This window comes from Notechis scutatus, chromosome 6 (assembly GCF_049901735.1).
Source record: "Notechis scutatus isolate UNSWTSFEM ecotype Mainland chromosome 6, rNotScu1.2, whole genome shotgun sequence".
In the NCBI taxonomy this organism is placed as follows: domain Eukaryota; kingdom Metazoa; phylum Chordata; class Lepidosauria; order Squamata; family Elapidae; genus Notechis; species Notechis scutatus.
Window position 1 is genome coordinate 79,569,592 of NC_142014.1, and position 19,425 is coordinate 79,589,016.

The window sequence follows — 19,425 nt, forward strand, 5'->3', positions numbered from 1 at the left end:
CGTGAGTTTATTTTGTGTTGACTTTGTTTATTTCTGTTCCTGGCATCTTCCCAACTGTGTTGAGTTATTGCTGTGCCTTCACATCTGAAATTCCTTCTCCTGCCCTGCCAGAATAATTACCTCATCTAGCCTTGATTGGATTTATAGTTAAAGTTTTTGTTGACCACGTTTTCGACTTGATTCTTGGCAGCCAAAGGCTGTTCCTGGGCGAGTTTTTCTCCAGCTCAGAAGGTAACCAGGACATTGGGGGCAAAGTTGGAGATAAAGGGACGCCTGCTGATTATCTGACTGTGTTGCCTTTGTGCCACGTCGCTTTGGGTCATCACAGGAACCTTTACCTTAATTATTTTGGCAGAAATCGAACGAGATCAAAACAGCAGTTGGCTTGGAAAAACTCAAGGTGTTACAAGTGTTGGATTTGTCCGGCAACCAGATCAGCAGCTTGGAGGGTCTGGAAGACCACAACCTCCTGCAGGACATCAACCTGGAAGATAACCAGGTAAGTTATATACAGCAGAGGAGACTCAGCAGCCAACCGCTTGGGGGGAATTCCTCCTCTGGACAAAGGCCAGGAGAACCACAGAATGGAGATTTTCCCAGAATCCTTCTCTTTTGGATATACTTGGCGGGGGGGTGGGGGTGGGAGGAAAAGAAGGGACAAGAAGTTGCTTGAGAAAATGTGCGTGAGAAAATGTACTCTTTAAATTGGACAAAACCATATGAGTAACTCTTATTTTGCATAATTTATTGCACATATGAGCCATCATCTATCTATCCATCATATGTTTGTTTATCCATGCATGCATCCATCATATCATCCATCTACTGATTCATTCTATCATTGTCCATCTAGTATATAACCATCCATCCATTCTACATCTATATCTACCCTATCTATCTATCTATCTATCTATCTATCTATCTATCTATCTATCTATCTATCTATCTATCTATCTACCTATCCACCTACGTACCTATCTACCCTATCTATCTATCTATCTATCTATCTATCTATCTATCTATCTATCTATCTTGTCTGTTTCTCTCTATCATCTGTTTATGTCTCTCTAAAGCCACGAGGGCTAAAAAAACCTGAGTTTCTTGATTCTTATTTTTTTCCTTTTTCCTCCCTGGGCAACAGAGATGAGGAAACTCTTGTGTGTCACCTCTTCCCTGATGGGGCTGCTCCATCCATCCATTTCCATCCATGATTTTGGAGCTTTCTCCTCCTCCTCCTCCTCCTCCCTCTTTCCTTTAATCCACACCTTTCTTCTTGTCCTCACCAGGTGTCTGAACTGAGCGAGCTGGAATACATCGAATCTCTGCCTCTGCTGAGAGTGTTCAACCTGTTGAAGAATCCCGTTCAGGTGAGGGAGAAGTCAAGCCATCCATGGAACATTGGAACAGTGGTACATTTTTGTCACGCTAATGTCATTCGTTATGACAGTTAAAGGGCAGGTAATGGTTTGAGGTAGAGTCCACCAAAATTTTAAGAAAGAATGAAATAAATAACATCCATGGCTGCAGAGTGGGACAGTTGATGTCTTCGGTCTGCTTGATTAAGGGCTTCTTAATTTGGTCTCTTTATGGTTTTTAATGGAATTTTTTTTCCCCTGTAGCAGTAGTGGCAAACCTTTTTCGGCTCCCATGCCGATAACTCCGCGTGCGCTTGTGCAATGCGTGCTGGCGCCTCCCCACACCCCCTGCTCATGGGCGCGCGATCCTCCTGCAGCACGCTGCGCATCTGCGCCTGCACACGAGATCCCCTTGACAGATGCCACGTGCCTGGGCCTGCGTGCGCGATTCCCCCGCATGCGCCACGCGTCTGCATACGTGCACGTGATCAACCCTGCGCGCCCTGCGCATCTCTGCACAGGTGCACGTGTCCCTCGCCCCTGCACATGCGCACCAGATACCCGACAATCAGCTGTCGGGCGGCAGCGCACGCACATGCGCGGTGGGGCATTTCCAGGCGAGCTCTCGTGTGCCGGGGGAAATGGATCTGTGTGCCACTTCCGGCACGCGTGGCATAGGTTCGCCATCACGGCCCTATAGTCTTTATGTGAGATTTTTATGCTTGGTCGCCACATAGAATAGAATGGAACGGAACGGAACGGAACAGAACAGAATAGAATAGAAGAAGAACAGAACAGAATAGAATAAGGAAGAAGAACAGAACAGAGCAGAACAGAACAGAACAGAACAGAACAGAACAGAACAGAATAGAATAGAATAGAATAGAATAGAATAGAATTCTTTATTGGCCAAGTGTGATTGGACACACAAGGAATTTGTCTTTGATGCATAAACTCTCAATGTACATAAAAGAAAAGAGACATTTCTCAAGAGTCAAGAATCATCAGGTGCAACACTTAATAATAGTCATAGGGTGCAATAAGCCACTGATTCCTACTAGGAGACAGTCAATATAGATCGTGAGGATACAAGTGACAAAGTTACAGTCATACAGTCACAAGTGGGAAGGGATGGGTGATAAGAAGATTAATAGTAATAGTAGTGCAGACTTTGGAAATAGTTGGACAGTGTTGAGGGAATTATTTGTTTAGCAGAGTGATGGCATTCGGGGGAAAACTGTCCTTGTGTCTAGTTGTTCTGGTGTGCAATGCTCTGTAGTGTCGTTTTGAGGGTGGGAGTTGAAACAGTTTATGTCCGGGATGTGAGGGGTCTAGATATTTTCACAGCCCTCTTTTGGACTCGTGCAGGATGCAGGTCCTCCATTGAAGGCAGGTTGGTAGTAATTGCTTTTTCTGCAGTCCTAATTATCCTCTGAAGTCTGTGTCTGTCCTGTTGGGTTGCAGAACCAAACCAGACAGTTATAGAGGTGCAGATGACAGACTCAATAGTTCCTCTGTAGAACTGGATAAGCAGCTCCTTGGGCAGTTTGAGCTTCCTGAGTTGGCGCAGGAAGAACATTCTTTGTTGTGCTTTTTTGATGACGTTGTTGATGTTAGGTGTCCATTTTAGGTCTTGTGATATGATAGAACCTAGAAATTTGAAGGTCTCTACTGTTGATATGGTGTTGTCTAGTATTGTAAGAGGTGGTAGTATGGGAGGCATTACGAGAAGAGCAGCCCTATGCGTTTGCATAATAAATACACTAAAATGCAGGAACCTGCTTTGGTGGCTTGGATGTAGGATTTTCTCTGAGTCCTGAGAAACTTCAGTGTTAGGAAACCTTCTCTGCGGGCTCTCCTGCTTGAGCAGGGGGTTAGACTAGAAGACCTCCAAGTTCCCTTTCAACTCTTGTCATTCGGTTGGCTGTAACCGTACAAGGAACCAGCCTTCAAATACCAAGAAGGTTAAGAAATGAAGGGCGAGCCAACAAGATGGAAAGAAATTCAAGCCAAAGCAGCTTCTTTTTTTCTTCCTGTGAACATCTGCTGACCTTTCAAGACAAAGGTGGCTTTTGAGGGATTTCCCCTCCAGAATCTGGACCCCGCTTTCCTGCACGATGGAGGTGACAGTTTTGGTGCGATTAACAAGCCAGGAGGATCTCTCATCTGTCACGCCAGCAACATTTAAATCAGAGTCAAATGTCACATCCTGTTCTGGTTCGCCAGCAGCAGGTGTGGACGGCTGAGGTCTCGGAGAGCGAGGACTCAGGTGAGGGGCCTGCTGGTGGTGCAGGGATGGGGCCAGGACCATCAGGGAGGGGACTGCTGCCTTTGGAGATTGTGGAGGCTGGCAGCAGTGAGGAAGAGCACCCCGAGGAGCCTGTGCCAAGTGTGCATGCGTGCAGGGCTGCTCGAAGGAAAGAGCAGCTGCAGCAGCACGGGCGACTCAGGAGTAAGGCTGCAAAGTAACGGCCCCTCCCTGAGAAGATAAAAGCCAGCTGAGAAACCGGAGTTCTTTGCAGGAAGCAAAGAAGTTTTTGCACTCAAGCCTTGTGGATGTTTGGACTCTCTTAGTTTGTGTTTGGAGACTCTGTGCGTTTCAAATATTTCTTAGTAACTTAATCTGGTGTTCTTGGCAGCCTTGCAGAACCTTGGCCAGGCTCTTTCTTATCGGAGCTAATTGGTTTGAAGCAGCCTTTTACCCATGAAAGAACGGGATTCGTAACGAAACGTTAAAAGGTGGTGCTGTTACCTTTGTCTCGTGTTTGCTTCCTTGGAACCAGGTTTGGGTCAGAACACATCCCTGCCGGATGCAGCATCTGTTTAAGGTCTCGTTCTGGAGGAGGGTGGAAGATTTAGCATTCGCATCCAAAGTTTTAAAAAGTCTTCCAAATAGGCCCCAGGAGGCCAGGGAAGAAATATCACCCATTTATCAGCATTTTCCGGCTTGGTAGAAGTTGCTTGGCATAATCCACCGGGGATTAGTCTCTCGCGGGAGGCCCAGAGCTCTTTAATCCTGACTTTCAAATTCACAATAGAGCTGGAAGGGACCTCGGAGGTCTTCTAGTCCAACCCCCTGCTCAACCAGGAGACCCTATACGCAAAGTTGTTATGGGAATCTGGCTCCCCCCCCGAATTGACTTCGCTTGTCAGAAGGTCGCAAAAGGGGAACCCGTGACCCCGGGGACACTGCCCCCCGTCATAAATGTGAGTTTGCTTGCCAAGCGTCTGAATTTTGGCTCCTGCGATCGAGGGGATGCAGCGACGGTCATAAGTGTGAAAAGCAGTCCTGAGTGACTTTTTTTTCAGTGCTGTTCTGTATCTGAACCATCACTGAAATGTATTTGCAAGTCGAGATAACCATAAAAATTGAGGACTAGAATAGAACAGGGCCGGAAGGGACCTTGTAGATCATCTAGTCCAGTGGTCGCCAACCAGTGGGCTGGGGGACCACTGGTGGCCCGCGAGAAAAGGTTGGTGGTCCACAGAGAAATGTCCCCCTCAAAGGAATTTAATCCAGGCTGCGCAGGAACTCAAGGCTGCGCCGCCCACATGGCCCGCGGGAACACGAGGCTTGCGTCGCTTGCATTGCGAACAACACGAGGGACTGAGGGGAGGGGGGGGAAAGGGTCTCTGCTGCTTCTGGTCCTTCTGCAGAGACCCTGGGAAAATCCCCCACCCCGTTTTCCTATTGGTCGATCATTGATTTATTTATTTTGGATTGCAGGATATCGTCTCTCTCTCTCTCTCCCTCTCTATCTCTAACCCCCCTCCCAAGAACGGAGTTGAAAAGCAGGTTAGGAATGTGGCTGGGGGTGGGGAGGTGAGGGATCCTTCTGTGTGTGTGTGTGTGTGTGGTGTGTGTGTGTGTGAGAGAGAGAGAGAGAACATCACTGCCAGCCCTCCGAGGTTAGATCAGATCTCTCTCTCTCTGTCTCTCTGTCTCTCTTTCTCTCTCCCTCCCTCCCTCTCTCTCTCTCTCTCTGTCTCTCTGTCTCTGTCCCCCCTCTCTCTCTGTCTCTCTGTCTCTCTGTCTCTGTCTCTCTCTCTCCTCTCCTCTCCTCCTCCCCTCCCTCTCTCTCAGCAACGTCAGCAAGCCACTGTCACTCAAAATTCATATTAGTGGTCCACGGGATTTAGAATTATGAGTTTGGTGCTCCCTGAGGTTCAAACGGTTGGCTACTCCTGTTCTAGTCCAATCCCCTCCTCAAGCAGGCGATCCTATACCAATCCAGACAAGTGACTATCCAGTCTCTTCTTAAAAGCCTCCACCGATGGAGTATTTACAACTTCTGGAGACAAGCTGGTTAATCGTCCTCACTGTTAGGAAGTTTCTCCTTAATTCCACGTTGCTTCTCTCCTTGATTAATTTTCACCCGTTATTTTTTGTCTTGCCTTCTAGTGCTTTGAAAAATAAGTTAGCTCCCTCTTCTTTGTGGCAGCCCCTCAAATACTGGAATAGTGCTATCATGTCCCCCCTAGTCCTTCTTTCCATTAAACTAGGCATACCCCATTCCCTGCAACCGTTCTTCGTATGTTTTAGTCTCCAGGACTTTAATCATCTTAGTTGCTCTTCTCTGCCCTTTTTCCAAAGCCTCAACATCTTTTTTCTAATGTGGTGGCCAAAACTGGATGCAGGATTCCTTACTGTGGACCTTACTAAAGTTTTATAAAGCGGTACTAAATATCTCAGAAATTCCTTGTGGAGTGGTCTCTCAGCGGTTGGATACCTGATGATAAGAAGAATGCAAATTATTATAGCTACCGTGTTTCCCCCCAAAATAAGACCAGGTCTTATATTAATTTTTTCTCCAAAAGGCAAAATTGGGTCTTATTTTCCGGTTAGGTCTTATTTTCGGGGAAATGCGGCAGTAAATGCATCCATCTGGCTGACAATCTTAACTGAGACATTTTCCGGTTAGGTCTTATTTTCGGGGAAATGCGGCACTAAATGCATCCATCTGGCTGACAATCTTAACTGAGACATTTTCCGGTTAGGTCTTATTTTCGGGGAAATGCGGCACTAAATGCATCCATCTGGCTGACAATCTTAACTGAGACATTTTCCGGTTAGGTCTTATTTTCGGGAAAATGCGGTACTAAATGCATCCATCTGGCTGACAACCTTAATTAGGACTTATTTTGGGAGTAGGGCTTATATTATGAGCATCCCGAAAAACCATGCTAGGGCTTTTTTTCCAATTGGGTCTTATTTTCAGGGAAACACGGGAAATTCACCCAGGCATCTGGATATTCACAAAACCATCTCAAGGAATCCATTGACGTTAAAAACTGTGGTGTCAATTCATTCTGTACAACAAGAATAACCAGGCTGGAAGGGACCTGGGAGGACTTCTAGTCCAACCTCCGGCTCAAGGCAGGAGACCTTCTACCATCCTGGTCAAACCGCTGTCAAAGTTGTCATATGGTTTACGAAGGGTGATGTAGAGTTTGTTTCTTCTGTGGATTTATCCTGCTAGCTAAAACCAGGAGCCGAAGCTCTGAATTACAGGCCGTCCTCGGCTTCCAATTGAGCCCAACCCTTCTGTTGCTAAGTGAAACCATCGCTAAGTGAGTTTTAACCCCCATTTGATGACCTTTCTTGATAAGAGTGAAGTAAATCACTGCAGTGGTTAAGCGAGTGACGTGGCTGTTAAGTGAATCTGGCTTCCCTCTCAACTTTGCTTTCCAGAAGGTCGCCAGGGTTGTCTACCTGGACTAATAACGATAAAGGAGAATGTTTGTAGCTCAGGGCTGAATTTGGGGTCTCTGGCTTCAATCCATGTTCAGACTGTAAGGAAAACATTGTAGTGAAAACCCTGGGAGAGATTCTGTACTGTTTAGGTGCTCTGACCCACGCCCTTTTCCAACAAATCAAACACAATCCAAAGGGAACTGAAACCTTTTAAAGACTCTGCAAAATAATTAGCTGTGATAAGCACAAGCCTTGCCAAACTGTGCGAGGCTGGCCAAAAGATAACAGACAAGAAATAATTTGCAAAATAAGAATCTTCAAATACAAACTCAGGATATACTGGAATGTCCACGAGGCTGGAGTTTCAAAACGTCTTTGCCTTCTGCAAAGTAAGTTCGTTTCACAGCTGGCTTTTATCTTCTTGAAGGAGGGGCCATTACCTTGCAGCCTTACTCCCGAGTCGCCCGTGGTGTTGTAGCTGCTCTTTCCTGCGAGCAATCCTGCGCGCACGCGCCCTTGGCACAGGCTCCTCAGGAACCTCCTCATCGCTGCTGCCAGCCCCCCCACAATCTCTGAAGGCAGCAGTCCACTCCCTGATGGTCCTGGCCCCTCATCTGAGTCCTCGCTCTCCTCAGCCGTCCACACCTGCTGCCGGCTAAGCCACAGGAATAGGTCAGCTTGTGTTTAAAATGTTGTTCCAAGTGTGAGATATAAGAACGCTCCCTCCCAAATAAATTCATACTCACAATACGAAGACAAGTCTGCTGCACAACTTCAAAGGTTTATTGGAGAAAAGAAAAAAAACGGTTGCAAGCGTGGCTTCCAAGACCCTTCCCAAGTGGATTGAGTACAAGGAGAACAAAATTCCACATTCAAACAATACATTTATACCCTTGCACAGAACACGCCACGCCTAAGAGGCCCTCCCCACACCCCCTTATTTTCTTGCATTCTAAGATGAGCTAAATTATAGGCTTAAAAGGCTCAACCTGACATTGTTTTCTGTGTCTGTCATGCCCTTGTTGGAGTCTGATTCTGAGGGGGAGACTGAGCAGCTGCCAGGGAGTGTGGCTCCAGTGGCTGTGGAAGAAAAGTGGGGGGGAAGGGCACAGTCCGGCTGGGCATTCAGAGAAAGACCCAGGGCCATCACCTCTTCATCCTAGGGCACGCAGGGAGGAATGGAGAAGGGAGCAATGTGGCTTACGGGGGAGGAAAAGGCCCTGATCCCTTTCATGAGTTGCAACTGGGAGAACAGCACCTTGCTGGAAGCAAAAGATGCATTATCTTTGTAGAGGCTTATCTGGGCTTTAGCGTCCTCCCAACTGTGGGTGCTGCGTTATCCTTTCTGTGTGTGGTTTAGGAGTTGTACAGAGGCGGAGAAAAGGGCACTCCAAAGAGTGATAAAAAGGGCACAAAAGATCAGCGGATGTCCTCTTCCCTCATTGGAGGATTTGTACAACATGGGATGTAGAAGGAAGATACAAAAGATCTTGAGAGACCCTTCGCATCCAGGCCACCCGATGTTTGAGATCCTACCATCAGGAAGACGATATAGAGTGCTGAAAGCCAGGACAAGTAGATTTCAACATAGCTTTTACCCAAGTGCTGTGATCAGGTTAAATGCAGAGTTATGAATCTGGTGGTCTTAACATATATATATCCTGGTTGTACAGTTTTTAATTGTTATTTGTTTTAATTTGTTTTATATTGTTATTTGTATATGTCTTTTGGTGTTGTTTAGTTGTATGTTGCGAAAGAGCACCTTATTTCGTTGTTCTCAGGTTCCTGAGCACAATGACAATAAATTTATCTTATCTTATCTTATCTATCTTATCCTTTGGAAGTCTGCAATTTATCATCGTGGCCTGACATGTTAATTACTTCAGTGTGGTTTGTGTTTTATTTCTAATTATCTTTACTTTGGGTTCGGCTGCATTTCCCTTCGTAGACTGTTTTTTTGGAAGAGTTTGATCTCCAGCTGAGAATAACTGGACATTGGGGGCCAAGTTGGAGGCATTAAAGCAAATTTATTCTACTTTTGTGACTTTGTTATTTTTTGTGTCATGTCCTGGGTCATCACAGTGCCTCTGTGTCTTATCTTGTTTCACGGCTGGGCTTCACCTTGGGAGGATGTCCCTTATCTTATTTACTTGTTGCCTAGCCCCGGTTTTCCAAGAAGATTATAAACAATGCATCATGTACTTGTCACTGAACACATTTTGGGTTTTAGGGTGGGGGGTTTTATATGTAGCAGAGAGAGTAACAAGGAAGCTGACAGAAATAGTCTAGCTTAACCATCTTTAAATTATATAAAATCCTATTATAAAAGAGTAACTTACAATACTTTTCTCTCAGGTAATCCTCAATTTAAAACCATTCCTTTAACAACCGTGAAAACGGTCGTAAGTCCCTTTTCCCAGGGCTGTCGTAACTTCAAACGGTCGCTAAATGAACTGTGGTAACTCAAGGACACCCTGTACCCTCTTATTTCCTCTGAGCTTCTCTTCCTTCTCTACTTCCCGCGTCAAAGTATGGGAGAATAATCTGATCAAGTAACTTTTCTTCTAATTAGCCCGAAATCGAACCCAAAACTGAAACCAACCCATCTGTGCATTTTCCTCAGGACCAAGAAGATTATTGGCTGCTGGTGATTTTTATGCTGCTCCGTCTAATCGAACTGGATCACAAGAAGATCTCTGTGGAGGAAAAGGTAAATGCCCCCGACCCTGGAACGATGGGAGGCTGAACCTTGAGCTAGTCAGGATCGAACTGCTGGCAGTGGGCAGAGTTAGCCTGCAATATTATGTTCTAACCACAGTGCCGCATCACAGATAGGTGATAGATAGCAATAGCAATAGCACTTAGATTTATATACCCTTCACAGTGCTTGACTCTCAATGGTTTACAGAGTCAGCCTATTCCCCTCAACCATCTGGGTCCTCATTTTACCAACCTCAGAAGGATGGAAGGCTGAGTCAACCTTGAGCTGGTCAGGATCAAACTGCTGGCAGTGGGCAGAGTTAGCCTGCAATATTGCTTTCTAACCACTGCCCCACCATGACCCACCCTTCCTTCCTTCCTTCCTTCCTTCCTTCCTTCCTTCCTTCCTTCCTTCCCTCCCTCCCTCCCTCCCTCCCTCCCTTCCTTCCTTCTCTCCCTCCCTTCTTTAGCACTTACCAGTAGCACTTAGACTTATATACTACTTCACAGTTCTTTCCAGCCCTCCCTAAGCAGTTTACAGAGTCAGCCTCTTGTCCCCAACCATCTGGTCCTCACTTTATCGACTTTGGAAGGATGGAAGGCTGAGCCAACCTTGATCTGGTCAGGATTGAACTGCTGGCAGTGAGCAGTGAGCAGTGAATTAGTGTGCAATACTGCAGTCTCACCCCTGCCCCGCCATGGCCCTTCCTTCCTTCCTTCCTTCCTTCCTTCCTTCCTTCCTTCCTTCCTTCCTTCCTTCCTCCCTTCCTTCCTTCCTCCCTCCCTCCCTCCCTCCCTCCCTTAGCACTTACTAATAGCCCTTAGACTTATACACCATTTCACAGTGCTTTCCAGCCCCCTCGAAGCAATCTACAGAGTCAGCCTCTTGCCCCAACAATCGGGGCCCTCATTTTTACCCACTCCGGAAGGACGAGTCCACCTTGAGCCGGTCAGCATCGAACTGCTGGCAGCTGGCAGAGTTAGCCTGCAATGCTGCACTCTCGCCACTGCGCCACCTTGCAAATCACCCGTACGCATCATTAACCTACATTTCCCCCCTTTCTCTTAACTTGGGAGCAGGTTGCCGCCGTGAACAAGTACGACCCCCCCCAAGAAGTGGCAGCTTCTCAGGACCACATGACTCACATCATGTACAGCATGATGCAACCCCAGCACATCTTCAACAGGTGACCCCCCACCCTTCCTCTTCCTCCTCTCCCTCTCCTCTCCTTCTCTTTCCAAAACTAGAGTGTGTCCCAGAAACACCCTGGCGGTACGGAATTGAACCGAACCTGGGTTACCCCGGCAGATGATCCCATCGTGTTAGTCCTCCCCTCATCCTGTTCGTCCTCCCCTCTCTTCAAAGCAGTGATTCCCAGCTCTTCATTTCCTTGGAAACAAAACCGGTCAGAGCAGAGGTTTTCTCACGCCCCAAACGAGAGGCGCAGGGAGCTCTTAACAGCACCCACTGGTCACGAAAAACTGCCCTGGAAGGGACAAAAACTTGCAGCTATGATGGCTTCCAGCTGTCTTCTTAATATCAAAGAATAGAATCGGAATAGAACGGAATGGAAATAGAACAGAAAAGAGTAGGGAATAGAATAAGAATAAGAATAGGGAATAGAATTAGAATTAGAATTAGAATAGAATAGGGATATGGGATAGGAATAGAATAGAATAGAATAGAATAGAATAGAATAGAATAGAATGGAATGGAATGGAATGGAATGGAATGGAATGGAATGGAACGGAAATAGAACAGAAAAGAGTAGGGAATAGAATAAGAATAAGAATAGGGAATAGAATAGAATTAGAATTAGAATTAGAATAGGAATATGGGATAGGGATAGAATAGAATAGAATGGAATGGAATGGAATGGAATGGAATGGAATGGAACGGAAATAGAACAGAAAAGAGTAGGGAATAGAATAAGAATAGGGAATAGAATAGAATTAGAATTAGAATAGAATAGAATAGGAATATGGGATAGGGATAGAATAGAATGGAATGGAATGGAATGGAACGGAACGGAACGGAACGGAACGGAAATAGAACAGAAAAGAGTAGGGAATAGAATAAGAATAAGAATTGGGAATAGAACTAGAATTAGAATTAGAATAGAATAGGAATATGGGATAGGGACAGAATAGAATGGAATGGAATGGAACGGAACGGAACGGAACGGAAATAGAACAGAAAAGAGTAGGGAATAGAATAAGAATAAGAATAGGGAATAGAATAGAATTAGAATTAGAATTAGAATAGAATAGGAATATGGGATAGGGATAGAATGGAATGGAATGGAATGGAATGGAATGGAACGGAAATAGAACAGAAAAGAGTAGGGAATAGAATAAGAATAGGGAATAGAATAGAATTAGAATTAGAATTAGAATAGAATAGAATAGGAATATGGGATAGGGATAGAATAGAATGGAATGGAATGGAATGGAACGTGAACGGAACGGAAATAGAACAGAAAAGAGTAGGGAATAGAATAAGAATAAGAATTGGGAATAGAACTAGAATTAGAATTAGAATAGAATAGGAATATGGGATAGGGATAGAATAGAATGGAATGGAATGGAACGGAACGGAACAGAACGGAAATAGAACAGAAAAGAGTAGGGAATAGAATAAGAATAAGAATAGGGAATAGAATAGAATTAGAATAGAATAGGAATATGGGATAGGAATAGAATAGAATAGAATAGAATAGAATAGAATAGAATAGAATAGAATAGAATAGAATAGAATAGAATAGAATAGAATAGAATAGAATAGAATCGTTGGAAGGGACCTTGCAGGTCATCTAGTCCAACCCCCCACCCACCCAAGCAGGAGACCTTAAACCATCCCTGACAAATGGCAGTCTTATTTATTTTATTTATTTATTTGATTTGCCAATTGTTTACAAGATAAGTATAAGTGTATACATAGTTGTGAATACATGAAATGGGTACATATAAGAAAAATAAAAGAAGAATAAGAGAAACAATAGGACAGGGATGGTAGGCACGTTGGTGCGCTTATGCACGCCCCCTACAGACCTCTTAGGAAAGGGGTGAGGTTTTTTGAAAGTCTTCTTGAAAGCCTCCAGGGATGAAGCTTCTACAACTTCCAAGGGCAACTTCCGTTCCATGGGTTGATTGTTCTCACTGTCAGAAAGTTTCTCCTTGTTTCCAGGTTGAATCTCTCCTTGATCAGTTTCCATCCATTATTCCTTGTCTGGCCTTCAGGTGCCTTGGAAAATAGCTTGACCACCTTCTCTCTGTAGCAGCCCCTCAAATATTTATCAAGCATATATTTCCCTACACAAAAAGGCTATGCTTTAACAGAATAACAGAGTTGGAAAGGACCTTGTAGGTCATCTAGTCCAGCCCCCCACCCATGCAGGAGACCCTACACCATTTCTGACAGATGGGAGTCCAGTCTCTTCTTGAAAGCCTCCAGGGATGAAGCTCCCACAGCTTCCAAAGGCAACTTCTGTTCTATGGGTTGATTGTTCTCACTGTCAGAAAATTTCTCCTTATTTCCAGGTTGAATCTCTTCTTGATCAGTTTCCATCCATTGTTCCTCGTCTGGCCTTCAGGTGCCTTGGAAAACAGCTTGACCCCTTCCTCCTCTCTGGGGCAGCCCCTCAAATATTGGAAGACTGTTATCATGTCTTCCCTGGTCCTTCTCTTCCCTACACTAGCCAAGCCCGGTTCCTGCAACCATTCATCGTATGTTTTAGTCTCCAGTCCCCTCATCATCCTGGTTCCTCTTCTCTGCACTTTTTCTAGAGTCCCAACCTCTTTTTTATAGTGTGGTGATGAAAACTGGATACAGTACTCTAGGTGTGGCCTTACTAAGGCTTTATAGAGTGCTATTAGTATCTCCCTTGATCTCGATTGTATCCCTCTGTTAATGCAATTTAGGATTGCATTAGCTTTTTTGGCTACTGCTCCACCCTGCTGGCTCCTATTTAGCTGGTTGTCCACTAAGACTCCAAGATCCCTCTCTCAGTTCCTGCTTTTGAGCCTGGTTTCTCCCAATCTTTGATTCTCTTCCTTCAAAATAATTAAAGGAACAGCATCCCCTCAAGTCTGTACATCGTTTTATTCTTAGAAAACTCTTTAAGGACTTTGGAAAGCTTTGATTGTTCAAAGTCTGGAAGCTTTTTGGTTTGTAACCAACTCTTAATTTTGAAAGAAGACCCTGGTTACATTAAATAAAATCCCATCGCTCCATGATCTACTACACCATCCTAATAGAAATTCATCTATTACAATAATTTGAATTTGAATTCTTTATTGTCATTTGTACGTATATACATAGTTCATCTATTACAGTAATGAGAAACTCACCCAGAGGTTTTGTGTGTAATGTTCTTGTTTGAGAGGCTCCATCAAGCTTTCTCTTCTCTTTCCACAGCACCCTGCCCAGCCTTGATGCTCCCTACCCCATGTTGGTGTTGACTGGACCGTTGGCCTGCTGGAAGCGAGAACTTTGTCACCGGCTGTGTCGGAAGTTCAACAATTATTTCAGATACAGGTATGAGTCCTACGCATTTGGGAATCTTTGGGGAGTTGGTGGAGGCAGTGTCAACTAAAAAAATACCCCTTTGGTCTTTTTACTTGCCAGCAGAAAGAGAGAGGTGGATAAGCAGTGCATTCCTTAAATGCGTCAGATAATCGCCTTGGCAGAGTTTGGGGGAGAGAAAGAAAGACTTCTGCGGCTTCTGCTGCTTTCCTTGCATGAAGCCAAAAGTCTCTCTCTCTCTCTCTCTCCCTGAGAATGGAGCTGGAGACGGTAAAGAATGATCGTTCGATAGGAAAACAGGGTGGGGAATTTTCCTGCAGACTTTTTGGGGGATTTTCCCAGGGTCTCTGGTCTGGGAGATTTAAAATGATGAGTTTGGTGGTCCCTGAGGTCCAAAAGGATGGCGACCCCTGGATTAGAAGATCTCTTGAGGTCCCTTCTGGCTCTGTCATTCTGTTACTCAGTTCAACTCTGAACGGGACCTCAGCCTTCCTCACCCCCTGTTCTCAGTTCCTTCTCTTTCTGCTTTGCTTCCTACTCAGCCCCTGTCATACCACCAGGAGCCCTTATTTCGGAGAAGAGAACAAATTAGATTACCATTACGTATCTCAGGAGGAATTTGACAAGATGGTGAACACGGTAAGGAGGGAATCCGGTCTGTTGGGAAGTAACCAAGGAAGGTTGTCATCAAATCCATCCTAGCTCACGCTCAGGATGGACAGAAGGACGAGATGTTTGGGCCTTCAGAGATCGAAGAAAGCTAGAAAGTTTGCTGTCTTGTGTGTCCCTCGCTGTCGCGTTGTCGTATGTGGGAAACACTTGGAGGATTCGAACGGGTGTCTTGTGATCTCTCAGCTGATGGGAAAGTTTGGTGCAACAAAACTGGTAGAAGAGAGTAGGACAGGAAACGGACGATGGGCCCCGTGGTGCTCTCTGAGCGTGGTTGTTTTCTTGTGCACGTTTTTTGACGTAACTAAGGTTACATCATCAGTACCAGAAGAGAGAGGGCAAACCCTTCTAGCATTGATGCTGTTACCTTAACTCGGCCCTGAAACATCTGCAAGAAAACCACCAAAGCTCAGAGGACACCAAAGAACAGGAAGGGAGTTTTGTGGAAGGGGGGAGGAGGAGGAGGAGGAGGAGGAGGAGGAGGAGGAGGAGGAGGAGGAGGAGGAGGAGGAGGAGGAGGAGGAGGAGGAGGAGGAGGAGGAGGAGGAGGAGGAGGAGGAGGAAATGGACTGTAGGGTCCTTGGTGCCCTCTGAGCTTGGTGGCTTCTTTGCAGACATTGCATGACCCAACTAGGTAACATCATCAGTGCTAGTAGGGGAGGAGGAGGAGGAGGAGGAGGAGGAGGAGGAGGAGGAGGAGGAGGAGGAGGAGGAGGAGGAGGAGGAAGAAATGGACTGTAGGGTCCTTGGTGCTCTCTGAGCTTGGTGGTTTCCTTGCAGACCTTTCATGACCGAACTAGGTAACATCATCAGTGCTAGTAGGGGAGGAGGAAAGAGGAGGAGGAGGAGGAGGAGGAGGAGGAGGAGGAGGAGGAGGAGGAGGGAGGAGGTGGAGGAGGAAATGGACTGTAGGGTCCTTGGTGCTCTCTGAGCTTGGTGGCTTCCTTGCAGACCTTTCATGACCCAACTAGATAACATCATCAGTGCTAGAAGGGACTGAGCAAACCCCACTCCTCTCTAGCACTGAGGACGTTACCTAATTCGGTCCTGAAATGTCTGCAAGAAAACCACCAAGCTTAGAGATCACCGAGAATCCCACAAGAGGAGGATAGCTGGTAAAATATCAAAACTCCACTGTGCTAGAATCCAAGCAGGGCTCCTTTGCAATGCCCGTCCTTGGCTGTTTGGCTTCCCCGGGGCTTCTGTTTATCTTTCTCGCCTTTTCTCATTGCAGGGGAAATTCATTGCCACTTTCAAATATAACGGCTTCTACTACGGGCTGAGCCGAGAGATCATTGAAACCATCGCTAGGGAGGGGCTGGCAACCTGCGTGCATTTAGAAATCGAGGTAGGAAGCCCCCTGGCTGCAGAAGCCTTTTCAGCGCGGTTTATGCCCTTGGGTTGAAACTGTGGTCTGACCCAACGGAAGCAGGAAGGGCTGGAGAAGCAACCCAGTGGCTGAAGGTCAGACTCCTGTAGGGGAGGGAGGGAAGAGAATTGTGGGAGAAAGAAGGAAGTGGGGCTGGAAGAGTCAGCAAACTCCCAGGAACCTCATCTTAGGACAGTGTTTCTCAACTTTTAGCAACTTTGAGACAGATGGACTCCCATTCCCAGAATTCCCCAGCCAGCATGCTTTGAGATGGGTGGACTTCAACTCCCAGAATTCCCCAGCCAGCATGCTTTGAGATGGGTGGACTTCAACTCCCAGAATTCCCCAGCCAGCATGCTTTGAGATGGGTGGACTTCAACTCCCAGAATTCCCCAGTCAGAAGGCTTTGAGATGGGTGGACTTCAACTCCCAGAATTCCTTGTCCAGCATGCATTAAGATAATTGTCCCAAAGAGCTTTTTCAAAAGGCAACTGGACTTACGTGTTTTTCTTTGAAGACATGATGCTTCTCACCCAGGGAGCTTCTTCAGCTCTGGCTGGATGAGGGGAATGGAAGGATTGATATTCCCTGCAGAAACCTGGTCATTTGCGTCCTTTTTAGAGAGTCGCTGAGGCCACTTGGAGGTTTCTCTGCAATCCTGAGGGTCACCTGAATGGTGCAAATGGGTGTGGAGCCTTCTTAGAACCGCTGAAAAGATTGTCTTGTAGACTGGAGATAGATGATGTCGTCTCCCCCCCCCCTCTGTTGAGGGAGGGCTGTTCAATTGAACTTCCAAGTGGCCTCAACAACCCCCTAAAATATGCAAATAACCCTCCGTTGGCAAGGAGTATAAATCCTTCTCTTCCCTAACATCCAGGCAGAGCTGAAGAACCCCTTTGGATTAAAAGCGAAACGCCTTCAAGAAAGTCCAGTTGCCTCTTGAAAAACCACCTTTGGAACAACCACAACCGGGAGGACTGAGAATCTCCATGGACATTTAATTTAGGGGGACTTCAACTCCCAGAATTCCCCAGCCAGCGTGCTTTAAGATATGGGAACATCAACTCCCAGAATGCTGGCTGGGGGAATTCTGGGAGTCGAAGTCTTCAAGGTTGAAAAACAGGGCCAAAAGAAGACGGTTGGCCGAGATTTATAGGCCTCTTAATGTGGCTCAGCCACATAGTTTGGAGAACTCAAAACTAGCACCCTTGGGGTATTTTTTTTTTTTTAATCTTACGGCTTTCTATGTTGAATTGGTCCTTGGAGTTATTTTTAATGAAGGCCCACAAACTCCCAACAGCTAAACTTTCTCTCTGCCTCTCAAAGGGTGTTAGAAGTTTGAAGAATTCCTACTTCGAACCACGATACATCCTACTGGTTCCAGTGAACAAAGAGAAATACGGGGGTCACCTCCGCAGGATGGGTTTATTCAGTAGGCCGGAGATCGAGGAAGCTGTCCGTAGGGTGGACATGTACACCCTAGTGAATCAGGATTTCCCGGGCTTCTTCGATGCCGTCATCAATGTAGGTCAGTCTGTTGTTTTATAAACTAGGTTATAAACCTAACCCTAACCAGAAGAATCATCATGAAATATCCATTTGAAGCAAATGGAAGTGGACCACGGATTGCACAGCTGACAGGCCCATAACCACCTAACAGTCTTCACTCTGGCTGTTTCTCCATTTTGATGACTTGAAGAGGTGTGGACTTCAATTTCCCAGAATTCTCCAGCCAGCATGTTTTGAGATGGGTGGGACTTCCAGAATTCCCCACTCAGCATGCTTTAAGATGGGTGGACTTCGACTCCCAGAATTCCCCAGCCAGCAGGCTTTAAGATGGGTGGACTTCAATTCCCAGAATTCCCTAGTCAGAAGGCTTTGAGATGGGTGGACTTCAACTCCCAGAATTCCCCAGCCAGCAGGCTTTAAGATGGGTGGACTTCGACTCCCAGAATTCCCCAGCCAGCAGGCTTTAAGATGGGGGATTTCAACTCCCACAATTCCCCAGCCAGCAGGCTTTAAGATAGGTGGACTTCCACTCCCAGAATTCCCCAGCCAGCAGGCTTTAAGATGGGTGGACTTCAATTCCCAGAATTCCCTAGTCAGAAGGCTTTGAGATGGGTGGACTTCAACTCCCAGAATTCCCCAGCCAGCAGGCTTTAAGATGGGTGGACTTCGACTCCCAGAATTCCCCAGCCAGCAGGCTTTAAGATGGGGGATTTCAACTCCCAGAATTCCCCAGCCAGCAGGCTTTAAGATAGGTGGACTTCCACTCCCAGAATTCCCCAGCCAGCAGGCTTTAAGATGGGTGGACTTCAATTCCCAGAATTCCTTAGTCAGAAGGCTTTAAGATGGGTGGACTTCGACTCCCAGAATTCCCCAGCCAGCAGGCTTTAAGATGGGTGGACTTCAACTCCCAGAATTCCCCAGCCAGCAGGCTTTAAGATGGGTGGACTTCAACGCCCAGAATTCCCCAGCCAGAAGGCTTTGAGACGGGTGGACTTCGACTCCCAGAATTCCCCAGCCAGCAGGCTTTAAGATGGGTGGACTTCAACGCCCAGAATTCCCCAGCCAGCAGGCTTTAAGATGGGTGGACTTCGACTCCCAGAATTCCCCAGCCAGCATGCTTTAAATTGGGTGGACTTCGACTCCCAGAATTCCCCATCCAGCAGGCTTTAAGATGGGTGGACTTCGACTCCCAGAATTCCCCAGCCAGCAGGCTTTAAGATGGGGGATTTCAACTCCCAGAATTCCCCAGCCAGCATGCTTTAAGTTGGGTGGACTTCGACTCCCAGAATTCCCCATCCAGCAGGCTTTAAGATGGGTGGACTTCGACTCCCAGAATTCCCCATCCAGCAGGCTTTAAGTTGGGTGGACTTCGACTCCCAGAATTCCCCAGCCAGCAGGCTTTAAGATGGGGGATTTCAACTCCCAAAATTCCCCAGCCAGCATGCTTTAAGTTGGGTGGACTTCGACTCCCAGAATTCCCCATCCAGCAGGCTTTAAGATGGGTGGACTTCGACTCCCAGAATTCCCCATCCAGCAGGCTTTAAGATGGGTGGACTTCGACTCCCAGAATTCCCCAGCCAGCAGGCTTTAAGATGGGTGGACT

At 46.4% G+C, this 19,425-nt stretch overlaps 1 protein-coding gene across 1 annotated transcript in view; it reads left to right on the forward strand.

Moving 5' to 3' along the window:
* The window catches only part of LRGUK (leucine rich repeats and guanylate kinase domain containing), a 65,734-nt gene that overhangs the window by 20,715 nt on the left and 25,594 nt on the right, over nucleotides 1–19,425 (forward strand). Inside the window, 8 exon segments of the mRNA XM_087969156.1 lie at nucleotides 356–499; nucleotides 1,287–1,367; nucleotides 9,674–9,760; nucleotides 10,831–10,937; nucleotides 14,168–14,287; nucleotides 14,818–14,914; nucleotides 16,179–16,292; nucleotides 17,640–17,841. Of these exon segments, the coding sequence (XP_087825282.1) occupies nucleotides 356–499; nucleotides 1,287–1,367; nucleotides 9,674–9,760; nucleotides 10,831–10,937; nucleotides 14,168–14,287; nucleotides 14,818–14,914; nucleotides 16,179–16,292; nucleotides 17,640–17,841 (952 nt within the window).